This window comes from Sarcophilus harrisii, chromosome 2, assembly GCF_902635505.1.
Source record: "Sarcophilus harrisii chromosome 2, mSarHar1.11, whole genome shotgun sequence".
In the NCBI taxonomy this organism is placed as follows: Eukaryota; Metazoa; Chordata; class Mammalia; order Dasyuromorphia; family Dasyuridae; genus Sarcophilus; species Sarcophilus harrisii.
In genome coordinates, this window is record NC_045427.1 from 55,791,935 (window position 1) to 55,806,310 (window position 14,376).

General features: G+C 45.2%; 1 protein-coding gene across 5 annotated transcripts in view; it reads right to left on the minus strand.

The window, feature by feature from the left end:
- Positions 1-4,300: 4,300 nt before the first annotated feature.
- Positions 4,301-14,376, minus strand: part of DUS2 (dihydrouridine synthase 2) — a 61,086-nt gene continuing 51,010 nt past the window's right edge. For 4 of the 5 annotated variants that reach the window (XM_031950228.1, XM_031950230.1, XM_012540330.3 and 1 more), the window contains 3 exons: positions 13,166-13,253; positions 7,603-7,676; positions 4,301-6,965 (listed from right to left, as the gene is read on the minus strand). In XM_031950228.1, the coding sequence (XP_031806088.1) occupies positions 6,728-6,965; positions 7,603-7,676; positions 13,166-13,253 (400 nt within the window). In that variant the 3' untranslated portion in view covers positions 4,301-6,727. The remainder of the gene's footprint in view (positions 6,966-7,602; positions 7,677-13,165; positions 13,254-14,376) is intronic. The other variant, XR_004231644.1, reaches the window with a different exon arrangement.

Genomic DNA, 14,376 nt, shown 5'->3' on the forward strand with positions numbered 1-14,376 from the left:
TCTAAGACTCTGGCTGTTCTGGGAGGTAGTTAGGGGTGATGGAGGATGAGGGGAAGGAAGGAAAGAAATTGGGATCTAAATAACTGACCCAAAGAGTTCAGGTTCCTTCTTTCAAAACTTGATACTATATTTTATGTAAGGAACTTCAACACTTTGCCATCAGCCTCCATTTTCTCCTCCATAAAATGAGGCATTCTGGGGAAGGTTGGATAATCTATCATTTATTCTGTGCCTGCTCTATGTATGGCAGGTGTTATGTTGAGCTTTGGAGATAGAAAGATATGCCATTTTTTCTTTTTCACTCCCTGAGCTTCGGAGGAAGAGGCAGGCTTCCTCTTTGCCAAAGACCACTTTTCATCCAAGAAATTTTTACCGTATATAGGAACATAAAATAGGTATGCAAATAAAACATTTACTGACAATAAATCAATTTCACAATGGATGCTCATATTTAGCTGCATTATCTCATGCAGGGGTCCTCAAACTTTTTAAATAGGGGGCCAGTTCACTGTCCCTCAGACTGTTGGAGGGCTGGACTAGAGTAAAAATAAAAACTTTGTTTTGTGGGCCTTTAAATAAAGAAACTTCATAGCTCTGGGTGAGGAGGATAATTGTCCTCAGCTGCTGGATCTGGCCTGCGGGCTGTAGTTTGAGGACCTCTGATGGGATTGTGACCCATAGATTAAGAAGCTTTGCAATAGCCTAATTATATGCCTGACTCCCTACATCAAGAGATAGCTATCACCCTAGTTCAGGTTTTCAGCACCCTTCATCATGATAACTGAATTATCCTCTTAATTGTTATCCCTTTTCCAATCTCTCAGACTTCCAGTCTAGCTTCTACATCACTGCCATATTGACAGTTCTTAGAGTTAGTGTTACCCTATCAACTCCCTGTTCTTGAAACTCAATGGCTCCCTACTATCCCTAGGTTAAGATAAAAGGTGAATCCTCTGTTTTAAGACCAAATTAACAAGCATTTATTTAAGCACTACATGCCCAACACTTGTTGAAGAAAAAAGAAAAAACCACTCCTTGATTTCAGGGAGCTTAGCTTCTAATGAGAGAAGCCAGCTTCTAAAAGGGAACTGAAAACTGAAGGAGAAACCAAGATCGGGGAAAGGAGGAAAAGAGCCTTCTGTAATCTCGCCCAGTTTATTTTTCTAGATGTATTACATCCTGATGCTCCCCACGTAGTCTTTGCTTCTGCCAGGCTCCTTTATCAGAAACGCCCCGGCATCTCCTGCCCAGCACCTTGGCATGTTCCTAGATTGCTATCCCTGATCAAACGGGCCCCTGCTTCTTGGAATTCCCAAGTCCCTTCAAAGCTAAGCTGGTGGCTCGGTCCTGAGAGTCCCCCCCGCCCCACTCCCCGGGTTTTATTACCCACAACCTATAAAAGAGCGGTATTTTGTGCTTTGGTGTAAAGGTTGCATTGAGTTTTGTTCCTGCTCCCCCCATCTCCAGATTTTTGGGGGGGATGGGGAGGCAGTGGGGTGCCTGATGCATAGCAGGCCTTTATAAACGCTTGTGGAACTGAAATAAATCGAAGCCAAATTAAAATTTCCTGATCTCAAAGAACTCGCGTTCTGGAATGTAATTCTGGACCTCCTCTCAAGCGCCAACTTTACTCTGAGAGAAGCCAGAGCAAGAAAAAAAGCCAGTGACAAGCTTCCTCGAAACCCCTAGAGAATTATCTGACGCACAGCCTGACACATATTCTTTCAGGAGGACGAGGCGGGGGCGGAGCATCTCTCATTTCCCCTTTCGGGACCACCTGCCCTCCCCTCCCCCAGTTCCCCGGACTCCCCCCCTGGGAGGATGCTGGGAGCCTGCTCTGTCTCCGCTCCCGGCCCACCTGGAGGAGTGGTCCATTGTCTGTAAGGAGGCGGGGGAGAACACAAGGAGCCCAGCAAGCTCCCCCGCCCAGGGCGTCCCCGTGGTGCACATGGGCCGCCCCAGGAGTCCCAGAGCCCTCCGCTTCTCTAACTGGGACTTCGCTTCTCCGGGGCGGGTCTGGGGGCGGAGCTGCGTTTCCGGGCACGGTCTGGGAGGGGGGCGCAGGTGGCTTAGGGCCACGTGACGCCCGTCCGAGCCGGCTGTCCGCTGGTGTACGCGTGGGGGCTGGGAAGTGGGATTGCCCGCTAAGCTTGGGCCGGCTCCCCGAGTTGTCTCCTCTCCAGACACGTAGGAGGGCCCACAGCTGAACTAACAGACAACACTTGTTCCCACGTCCCCCAATTTCCTAGGAAATGCTGGCCGGCCAGACCAGAGCCGGGCCCCCCACTGACAAGCTCAGCGGGTCGGGGACCAAGCCTCTGCCCACCCCCCACCCCCCAGAGTCCCGCCTTCTCCCAGGCGACATCGCTTCCCCAGGTGTGGGGCCGGGCCGCGTAAGAAAACAAAACCCCCGCAGAAACGGTTCGGGACCCGAGATGGGGGCGCTCAGCGTGGCAGGAGAGCGTCCTCCCCGAGAGCTAGAGCTCCGCGTTTCGTGGTTGGAGAGTCGGGATAAAAAGTCCGGCCCTGAGGCTCTCCGACTCCGATGCCCTTTTAACGTCCTTCCCAGAGAGATTAAAGCTCCGGCCCCTGGGCTGAGCGCGCTAGCCGGGGCAGAACCGCTCTCTCCCCACTGGCGGAGCAGACGGAGGGCGGATGACATACTTATACATCCCCAGCAAAGCAGTATCAGGGCCATCTCAAAGCTCCCACAGAGCAGCGACTAGAGAGCTCTCGGGTGCTGGGCCGAACTTCTGGGCCCAGGGTCCAGTTCTCGGTCCCGGGCCGAGCTCGGTTCAGTTGTTTTCTTTGAAGGAAGGTGGTGGTGACGGTGCTGTTTTCCCCAAGAGTCTCTCTGTAGCTTGCGGTGCAGTTAACAGTCAATATTTATTAAACATCCACAGCGCGCCAAGCACAGCTTAAGCCCTGGGGATACAAAGGAAGGCGAGACAGTTCCTGCCTTTCAGGGGCTTAGAGGAGGAACACCCAGAAGAGGTGGGGGAGGGAAGAGATGGTACCCGGCGTGGGGGCACAATGAATTCCTGAAGCTGCTGAGAGGGGACCACGTCCTGGGCGGCCTCCTTAAATGGAGGATCTGGGACGTGATCACAGGCTAGGTTTTTTCCCCCCTCTATGCAAACCAAAAAGTATTTAGTAACCCTTTACCCTCCACCCTGATCAAATTCGGGAAAAGGAGGCTCTGGAGGACGGTAATCCGTGCGTCCTCTCCAACGCGTAGCCACGGAGGGAATTTAGGTCATCCCCAACTCCACCCCGGGGCCCACCTCCATCCAACTCCTTCCTGATTAGGGTGCTCAGGGGCACGGAGACTACTTTGTATACCGGTTACTGTGGCTGCTGCCTGAGCCCTGGGCAATGAACCTACTAGTATATAATAGAGCTGGAATTTTATAATCTAATTCAACGTTTTCTCCCTCCCTGTAGCAAATCTCCTCCCACCTCCCATTTTACAGATAAGGAACCTGGCTCAGAGCGGCCCAAGGTTTACCAGAAGGCCCCAGATGAGTCAAACTGACCAATCTGAAGCTTGGACATTTTCCAGGCCTGCTGCGGGCCAGGAATGACTGATTGCCTTCTGTATCATCAGTTTAGTCTCCCCTGTTATCCATCATCAAGGCACTGATTGGAGAGGAGACCCATCAGAAGTGTGTGGGGAGGATGGGGGTAATAAGCATTATGGGAGTTAGCTTGTTTAAGCTGGGAGAATGGGGGTAGGTGGGTTTTGTTTAAGCAAAGGAAAGATGAGTTGAGGAGTTGGGGCTCCCCTCCCCCCAGTGGGCTGTAGGGGTGGGGACCTTGTTTATACTTTAGGAAGCTGGGGTGGCTGATTTGGCAGGATGACCTTTAAAAAGAACCTTACCACCCCCTCCCTGGCCAGGAGTGTGGGAGGCAGCGCAAGATGTGGTCAGAGATGTTTGTTTCTTACTGGGAGGAAATTAATGAGAACCTGCCACTTCCTTCCAGGTTGAGCAGCCAATCTTGCAGGAGGAACCCAGGGACTTGGGGAACTCAAGGGTGGGGGCACAGGACCCAAGGCCGGGGCACACAAGTTCTTCCTTCTGCTCACTTCGTGGAGTGCCCCAGGGTGTATCTCCCTCCCCCCGCCCCCCCTTTCCACAGGAACTGCACAATCTTTGGGCCTGGAGGTTACTCCTGCACTATTGTTTGCTTCCTTCTCTTGGAAGCAGACCTCAATCAGTATTCCCTGGTCCTGTATAGCTGCTGAATGCAGACCATACCTCCCCCCCCCCAGCCCCCCCCGCCCCACCTAGCTCCCCACATGCAGGATTTCCCCAGGTTTCTCATTTGTTTACTTAATTCTAAACCATTGACCATGACCACAGTCCATTATCCTTACCCACACAGTTCTCTAAAACCTAGGAAGCACTGGATGCAATAAGCACATTAGCCCGTGACCCCAAGGCACCCATCCTTCTCCACTCTACTTATGGGAGCCAGCCCTGGGCTTAGCCTGAGCCATCAGCCACATCACATCCCAGCACCCTCTCCGGGGAAATCTCCAGCAAGGGCAAGAGCTGGACCAAGCAGGAAACAAAACTACTAGCTGATACTATATTTTGTCAAAAGCTTTTTTCTGCATTTAGTGAATGACTTTTGTTTTTGTCCTGTGTCCAATGATGCTTAAGAATTTTCCTATTATTGAATCAGTCCTGCATTCCTGGTATGAATCCAATTTGGTCATAACATATGATCTTTCTGATATATTGGTGTGATGATCTGGTATTTTATTAAAAATTTCTGCATCAATATTCTCAAGGGAAATCTGCCTAGAATTTGGTTTTGACTCTCCTGGGTTCAGAGATCAAATTAGTGTCATAGACTTTTCATTTATTCTTTTTCAGAGTTTATGTAGTTTTGGAACTAATTCTTTAGATATTTGGTAAAATTAGCTTGCAAATCCATCCAGTCCTGGGTTGTTTTGTTCCCTTAGGGTATTAATATATATGACTTGTTGAATTTTTTTTCCCAAGATAGGATTATTTAAATATCCCATTTTCTCTTCCATTAATCTGGACAATTTATATTTTTGCAAATATTCATCCATTTTATTGAGATTGTTTTATTAACAGACAAACCAAACAGTTCCTAATAATTGCTCTTTTCCCTAATTGTGAAGTCACCTTTTTCATTTTTGTAACTGGTAATTTGTTTTATTTTTTAAATCAAATTAGCCAATGGTTTATCTATTTTATTTTTTAAAAGAGTAACTCCTAGTTTTATTAGGCCAGTGGGTTTACTTTCAATTTTGCTATTCTCTCCTCAGGGCAGCCTCTACTTCTACAAAGTACTTGCCTTGAGACCTTGTGAATGGATAGTTGGAAGTCTCACTCTCCTCTCAGGTAGCCCAATGAGATTAGGATTAGTGATTTTCACCAGCACACAAGGGTGGAGTCCCAAGAGGGACTCAAAGCTGGGCTTCTTTCTATCTCCAGCCATTACAAAGGTTCTCAAAGTCTGCAGTGTTTTTTTCCAGTCGTGTTCCAAGGATCGTTTTTATCTTCAATTTGTCAGTGTTGCTATTAGTAAAAAAGGGACCATGGGTTTTGTGCAGATAGGAAGGCATTAACTCTCTTTAATTCTCCTCCTGGACACCCAACCCACCCAAATGACCTTCCTCAAGGAAAGACCGCAAGGAGGTAAAGAAGGCATGAATACACCTCACCTTGGGTGAGGAGTGGGTGGCTCCCTTGGGTGGCTCCCAATTCCAACATCATCTGGGGCTGTAGGAGAGTGCCTGTCAGGTTTCTATGTGCTCCAAGGGCTGCTCAGGTTCTGACCATCAGCTATCTGTCGGTTCCCAGGGCCTCCCAATGAGCAGCAGCAAAGATGGCTAATGGCCGATGGCAGCCAACTACCACTGCAATCACATCCCAAGTAGATACATTTCACTTGCTCCAACTACCTCCCTTGGGAGATGGAGCACGATGTGCTTGTGCGTGTGTGTAGACAGGAAGGAGGAAAGGCAGAAAGCCTTTTGCTCTTCCCCACCTGGACCTGAGGTAAGGAGAAAGACCCCCCATTGTTTGGGCCCTCAAAACTCTGGACCACCCTGGTAAAGACAAGGCAGGAAAGCCCTTTTTGTGCTTCCAGTAGCCTCAGGGAGGGCTGAGATACTTAGAGGGCTGAAGGCTCAACTCAGTGGAGAGGGGTGTTTTTACTGAGGAAAGCAGAAAAGGCGGCTCTCTGGGACGGCCTGTGCCACAGGGAACAAAATACCAGGAGTGTCCGGACTCTGGACTCGTGTCGTCAGCCCCAGACAACAGTTATCCCCGTGTCCTCTCCAACCTTCCCCCCCTCCCCCCCCCTCCCCCAGGCCTCCAGACACTGTTACTCAATATTCGCCCCCTCCACTCCCTCTGCCCGTCCTCGGTGAACATGAAGGTCTTTGGTCACTGGCCTGTGCACAGCCTGAAAGCTGCCTCCCACTCCCTCCGGTGGTGTTCAGACCTGTCTTCTGGAAGGGTGAGCCAGACTTCTCATCTCCACATTCAGCCAAACAGTTCAAGTCGGCTTTCCCTGCACCTGGTGAGGTGGAGCAAGTTAAGCAGCTCCAAGCCCCAGTCCCTGAGTCCCAGGCTCCACCCCCAGCCCCACTCTTCCAAGAAGGCCCAGGGCTTTCCATGGGGCCGCTCTGCCTTCTGGGATCCTTGGGGTGACAAGGAGCATGGAACAAGAATGAGAAGAGTCACGGCCTGTCCAGAACGCTGCTGTTGTTGGTCCCCAGGGTCAGGTGGGGCTTTTTGTGAGGGGCTTCTCCAGGAAGAGTCTCCTCATCGTCTGTGACTTTCCAAAGTTCCCTTTCCTCCACCTTGCGCTTGTGCATAAGGGGGCTCTGTGGGTCCCCGAGGTTGCCCTCTGGGAGACCCAGGCTTCTCAGGCAGACGATGGCTGCAGCTTGTTCCGCCAGCTTCTTGGACTTGTCCCTAGGGGAGGAGCGGGCACAGAGTGACAGGCGGTTAAGGCAAAGGTCTTGGGGCCAACCAGAGCGTAGGCCTGGCTCTTCATAGCCCCTGACCTGAAGGATGACTTTTCAGGCCCCTTCCCTCCAGGACCCAACCACCACGGATGCCATTCCTTGGGCTACCTCCAAGAGCTCACTGGGGGGCATGTAAGAGGGATCTTTGCCTCTTACCCTGGATCTTGTTTGAGACAAGAGATGATTGACAAGGACCATCTGCACTTGGTTCACACAGGTTTCTGTTTCTAAGCTCTGGGACTGTGACACGTAGCTGTGCTTCGGGGGGCCTTGGTGATCTCCCTGAGTAGGCCGGCTGCCCCTTGCACTGCTCCTACCCCAAAGCCTATTCTTCTATTTATTTCTCTGGGTCTGTGCTGCTCCCCCAGAGGAACAGGACTACTTCCCATGATGCCTCTGTACTCCAAATGATGAGGTGGTATTATTCTTAGTCTAAAGATGGGAAAACTGAGGCTATGGAGGTCAAGGATCACAGTCAGCATCAAGTGGGGTGAGAATTCAAGTTTCTTATGCCCCCCTTTCTTGCCTCTCTACCTAAACCTGGATGGGGAGTAGGTGGGACAAGGTGAAATCTTGCCACTTACCATAATGCTGAGCAGTACTTGTGCTCAGAAACAATGACGATGGAACGGAACAAGCGGTCCACTGGTCTCTGGATCTAGATGGAAAAAGAGTACAGAGGGGGCATGGAGACTGCAGGTGACGGCTTCAGAGAAGCAAGAAGTGGCCCTGCAGGGAGCCTAGAGCAATGCTGTCCACCCTCACGAGTAACAGGAGGGTGCCCCAAGAAAAATGCCAGAAGCTCCCATCCCCACATTGAGGGGGGTTTGGCAGGCTGAGGAGGCCATCAGGAAGCTGCTCTTAGCAGAGACTCTTAATAGAGTCACTATTAAGAGTCTCTGCTAAGAGCTTCATAAATCTGATCATCTGATCCTCACAATAAGCTAACTGCTACACTATCCCCATTTTAGTTTGAGGAAATTGAGGCAGAGAGAAGTTATTAAGTTACCACCACTTTTCTTGTCATTGTGTTCATTAGAATTCCTAGGTATGTCAGCAATTGTTTTATACTTTCTATAGTTGTTTTAAAGGGAATTTCTCTTTCTATCTCTTTCTGATTTTGTCTGGTAACATAGAGAAATACTAATTATTTATATGGGTTATTTTTACTTACTTTTTTTCAGTTGGGTCTCTAAGGTTCTTTGCAAAAAGTGATTGTTTTCTTTCCTCTGCTTATGTTTATTCCCTCCATTTCTTTTTCTTGTCCAATTGTCATAACTAGAATTTCTAGTACTATGTTGAATAATAATGGTGATAATGGACACTCAATGTAAAGGCCATTACTTCACCTCCATTAAAGATAATGCATACAGATAATCTTAGTTTTAGATGAGAGGTTACTAATCATATAAAGAAAAGATCTGTTTATTCCTATGCTTTCCAGTGTTTTTTAACAGGAATGGCTGTTGGTTATATCTTATCAAAAGCCTTTTCTGCATCTGTTGATTTTTGTTGCTCTTGTTATGAATATGGTCAATAATTTTCCTAATATAGAACCAGCCTTGTGCTCCTGGTATTAATCCAGCTTGGTTATAATATATCATATGTAGTATGTATGTGTGTGTATATTAGTATATAGTATATCTTTTTGTGGTATGCTGCCATAAAAATAGTGTCCTTATCAATATTTTTAGCATCAGTGTTAATTAGGGATTTTGATTTATAGTTTTATTTCTGTTTTGAGCCTCCCTAGTTTAGGTATTCAGAATATATTTGTATCATGGAAGGAATTTGGTTATTACTTTTTGTTTATTTATTTAAAACATTTTAATAATAGCCTTTTATTTTTAAAATACATGCAAAGATAATCTTCAACATTTACCCTTGCAAAACTTTGTGTTCCAAATTTTTTTGCCTCCCTTCTACCTCTCCCCCTCCTCTAGACAGCAAGTAACCCAGGTTAAAGATGTGCAATTCTAAACATTTTTCCACATTTATCATGTTGCACAAGAAAAATCAGATCAAAAAGGGGAAAAAATAAAGAGAAACAAAAAACCAAGCAAACAACAAAAAAGATGAAAATGCTAGGTTATTACTTTTTTAACTGTCAAATTTAATAGCCATTTTCATGTATGACTTCTATAGCATTTGGTACTGCTGACAGCCTTTTCCTTCTGGATTCCTTTGCCCTAGATATGTGACTCTACTCTTAGTTCTCTTCCATCTAACTATCCCCTTGCTGGATCTTGACCCAGACCTTCCTCCTGGATCCTTTTCTCTCTTCACTCTCTAGCAGAGGTAACAAATATTCAGCCCAAGGACTACATGCAGCCTGCAACATTTCTAGTGCAGCCGCAACCAAATTAAAAGGTAACTGTCAAACATTTAACAAAATTAAATAAAATACAATAAAACCTAGATTTACATTTTACAATTTACATTTTACACAGATAATATTTCAAAACTCAGTCAATATATGGCCCACAGGGATCATCATATATGGATCAGTGGTCACCATTCCTATTTGAGTTTGACATCATTAATCTATACCATCTCATTTAGTATTCTCATTAGTTCACATAGGTTTAATGATCATATTCAAGAAAATGATTCAAATTTAAGAATCATTTGTCTATCTGGCTCGGTCTCTTTCCTTTATTACCAATTGCCTTTTAGACATCTTAACTAGATGCCCCACAAGCATTTCAAAATATTTATGTCCATACTCATTATCTTTCCTTTGAAATCTTCTAAACTTCTTTTGTATCAAGGGTACCATCCTTTGCCCACAAACTAATTCCAAAAGAAGTTCATTTAGTCTGATTAATATGTAAAACAGAAACTCTATGACAACCATATCTGACAAATGGTCACACCAATCTAAGATACAATTGGACTTTTATGTCCTATTCTTGAAATCACATTGGTTGTGATTATTGCTTCTTTTCTTTCACACTCTCACTATCTCTTTAAAAAAGCTTTAGAATTTTGCAAGGAATTTAAGTCTAGCTAGCTCATGGATGTATAGCTCACAGATCCTATTTGCTTCTCCCTTTTCAAAATTGGGACATTTATCCTTTAGCCCTGGGTTATCCTCTCATTCACTATAATCCTTCATCTCTCACTGACAGTGATGTAATATTTAAATTCACTAGTCCCTGAGTATGAAGTTCATCTGGGCCAGGTGAGCTGAATTCATCAGGAATATCTCAGCATCTCAGTGCCTTAAAGCAGACTAGATATTAAACCCTTTACCGGCCATTTCTGTTCTGTCTTTTTTAGCCCAAAAGTCAGGGAGAGAGGTGGAAGGGAAGAGAACACTGGACGCCCCTTGGAGTGAATTCTTCTTCAGCTTTCTCACTGAAAAATGATAATGTTGGACTGAGATGTTCTTTCTCCTTCTTGATGCCATTCTTACTGTATCATGCCAGTCCTTTGTATCAGTCCTGTGTTGCCTGCTCTTGCTTCCATATTCAGTACTTATCTTTGGAAAATTATAATTGGCGGGTAAGCTCTCTGTGTACCTATATTGTTCTCTTCAGATAATTCCCTGTATTTCATTCTGCTGGAATTGTTTTTCTATGTGACTTCAAAATTTAATTATTGAGAGTTTCATGTCCTTTCTGGGTGGTTTTCCTTGTTACAATTTTAATTGTAGGATCCTATTTATACTTTCCTGAAATATATATGTTCTCTCAAAATTCAAAGTAGAATGTCAGATTATACATGGTTTTCCTTTCCAGCTTTATCACAAATTCTGAGGAGCTAATACTTTTCTCTGCAGTGTTCCCATTACTTTCTCCTTAGCAATCAATTCTTCTGTATTACTCAGAATCAGATCCAAACTAGAATTTTTTGGTGCTTCTGCCACCTTTTGAAGGATGAACTACTTAAAGCAAATTCAAGAAGTTGTTAGCTGCTTTGTCTGGATAACTGAAGTTCTCCACCACTAGTAGATTATGCCTTTAGGCCAGGCTCATGTTTATTTCCTGAGCTTGTTTATTTCCCTTTTGGTCTATGTGGTATGTTAAAATCTATTAACAAAAAGATCATTTCTTGAGCAGAACCAAAAGAACATCATACACAGTAACAACAAGGTTATATGATAATCAACTGTGATGGACTTGGCTCTTCTTAACAATGCAATGATTCAAAGTAACTCTAATAGACTTGGGATGGAAAGTGCCATCCGCATCCAGATTGAGAACCATGGACACTGCATGTGGATTAAAGCACAGTGTTTTCATCTTTGTTTTTTTTTCTTTTTTGTGTTTTTTTTTTTTTTTTTTTGGGGGGGGTCTGATTTTTCTTGTACAACATGACACATATAGAAATATATTTAAAAGGACTGCACAGGTTTAACTGTATCTGATTGCTTGCTGTTTTGGGGAGGGGAGAGGACAAGAAGGGAGGGAGAAAAATTTGGAACAAAGTCTTACAAAAATGAATGTTGAATATTATCTTTACATGTAGTTGAAAAAATAAAATACTATTGAAAATGAAAAAAACAAAAAACAAAGAAATCACACACACAAAAAAGAAAAAAAACCACTTCTTTTTCTGCTTCCATCAATTTTTACCCAAGTGTTCCTCCCCACCACATTTCCACACTGATTCCTGGATCTCCTAATATGAATACATGTCCTTAATGTACAATGCTGCCTCACAAACCTGAGTCAGGAAGCCTTGAATTTTAATCTGATCTCAGACATGTATTAGCTAGCTCACCATGGGCAAGTCACTTAACCTATCTGTCTCAGTCTCCTCATTTATAAAATGGGGGTACTAATTGCATCTACATCTCATGGTTGTTGTGAGGATCCAATGAGAAAGTATATATAAGACACCTAGCAGACCTTAAAGCCCTAGATCAAGGCCATCACCACCATCACATATTATATCTTGTTTGAGTGGTCCCCCCTAACCCCCATTCCAGGCCTGGGCCTCATCTCCCTAAGCTCAGTGCTGTCTGTGCAGCCACAGTCACCTCTGCACTGGTCACTTTGCTGGCTATTTTAACTTCTCACCAAATGATGTGCACTCAAATCTTTGTACCTATGGGTCAGTCCCCAGCTTGCCGATGTTCTTCCCACAATGGAGCCCCTGTACTGAGCACCCCATTGCACCCAATCTGGCCTGCCTAGGCAAGACTGTATTGACCTCATCTCCTAAGACAGCCCTAGAAGATCGCTATCCCACTGATGAATCATCTAGATCTTGCCACATACTACGATTCCCAGAACATTCTTACACAAATGGTTGCCTAGCTATGCCTCCTCCCCTCCTTATCTGGGCAGCTGATTTCTTGAAGCCAAGTACATGATATTTATTCCTATCCAATTTAGCCTTATTTTGATTTGGTCTACTACTTTATCTTATCTTACAAAGATCTTTTTAACCCGACTCTGTCACCCACAGCGCTAGCTTTCCTCCTGGCTTTGTCATTTGTAGACTTGCAAGCTTCATTTGTGTCTTTAAACCTTGCAAGTCACTGATAAAAAATGCTGAATGGCACAGGAGATCCCACTAGAAACCTCCTTCTAAATTGGCCTATTAATCTTTAAGTTTGATCAATCAGGTCAAAATTCACCTAGCTATATCATCACCCAGGAACCAATTATGATAGTAGCTTTTGCCAGATATTGGATAACTGCTTCTAATTTAATAATTAACTTTTTAATTAATCAGGATTCATCAGTGGGCAAAATACATGTTTTTTTTTGTTTGTTTGTTTGTTTGTTTTTTTTTTTAATTTAATAGCCTTTTATTTACAGGATATATACATGGGTAACTTTACAGCATTAACAAGGCAAAATACATGTTACAAGAAGGCATCATCACTGTCCTGGCCCTGTGATGGACTGAGATCTCTGAAAGGTTCCTCTCAGTTTTAGAATTTGTGGATTGGGTCTCTTAGTGAGCTCATGGAAGCTTTTGTTAGTGCCAGACTTCCTAAATCTGTCTTTGGACCAGCCTGACTTTTACCCACTCCTAGCTCCCAATCAACCAATATGGGTTATTTTCAGCTAATTTTGGGCTAAAATGCTGTCTCAAATAGGCCTACCCTAACTCACTGAAGATTTTTATGAAATGGATTTTCCTATCTGTCCAGCAGAACAGCAGAATGGACTCCCACCATCAACTCACTGTTTCATACACTGGTTGGGCTAACTTCTCCTTCCGGCACCATTCCAGCAGGCACATTTTGGGTGTGATCTGGGGTGGATACTGTCTCCTGAAGGAGAAAAAAAGTCAAAACTGAGTGGAGAAGGGAAGAAAGAGAGAAGGGGAAACATGGTCAACCAGTTCATTTTTCCTTCCCTCCTGGGTGCAAGCAAGACAAAAGGATACACTGTAATGGGATGCAGTTTAACTGCAAGGTGGCTCACAGGGGTTCTCCCTTATAGTGATTGTGAATCTCAGATGTCTGGTTCTGAGGAGCAAGAGGAGCAGTAAGAGGACCTGGGTGAGCTGTGGGAATGGGAGTTCTCCTTGCAACACTGATCTCTCACTCATCTACGGAGAGGCTGAGAACTCCTGGAATATTCCCCAAGCCCCACTGCTGTGGAAGCAGAAAAAGCGCTGGCTTTGAAGCCAGAGGATTTGGGTTTGACACCAGCTCTGTGACTGAATACCGTGTGTTCTTACTTTCCTTATCTGTTAAATGAAGGTGCTAGACTAAAGCACCTCAAAGGTCCCTCCCAGCTCTAGCTCTCAATGTCCAGTTGTCCACTGAGCAGGGACATCAGTCCAAGAGGAGCCATCCCAGCTCACAAAGTTTCTATTCCCTGTGACCAGCAGCACCATCTGATTCAGAAAGGGGGGGCGGGAACGAGGAGAATGGCAGGAGTTAGGCACTCTGGTCCACAGGACTGCCAGACTCAACATCAGGCCTATGAGACAGGAAAAAAGTACCTTTACAGATGTGAACAGCTTAAATGCTGTGAGAGGTGGGGGAGAGGAAGGCAAGCATCATGACTTAACGTGCCTTGTTACCTGGATGTTCCACTAAGTCAGCTGCTGTCACTACCACCTGATGGCCTTCTTACAAGGTGACAGCCAGCCCACTGCTGCTCCTCTACATATACAAAAGGTGCGTCCCTTGGCCCTGGACTCTGAAGTGGCCTCCAGAATGAAAGCCCTGCAATCATCAGACCTGCCCTCAGGGCGTGGGGGAAGGGACAGATCCCATCTCACAAAGAATGGAGAATCCCAAGCAGGGATGAAATTCATGATTCAAAGCAAAGAGACTCACAGGGGAAAACCAGCAGGAGCATCCTAGGCAGCCTGTGCAGCTGTCACAACAGGATGATCAGTCTAACAAATGACAACAGATTCAGGAAAACAGAGGGGCTCCA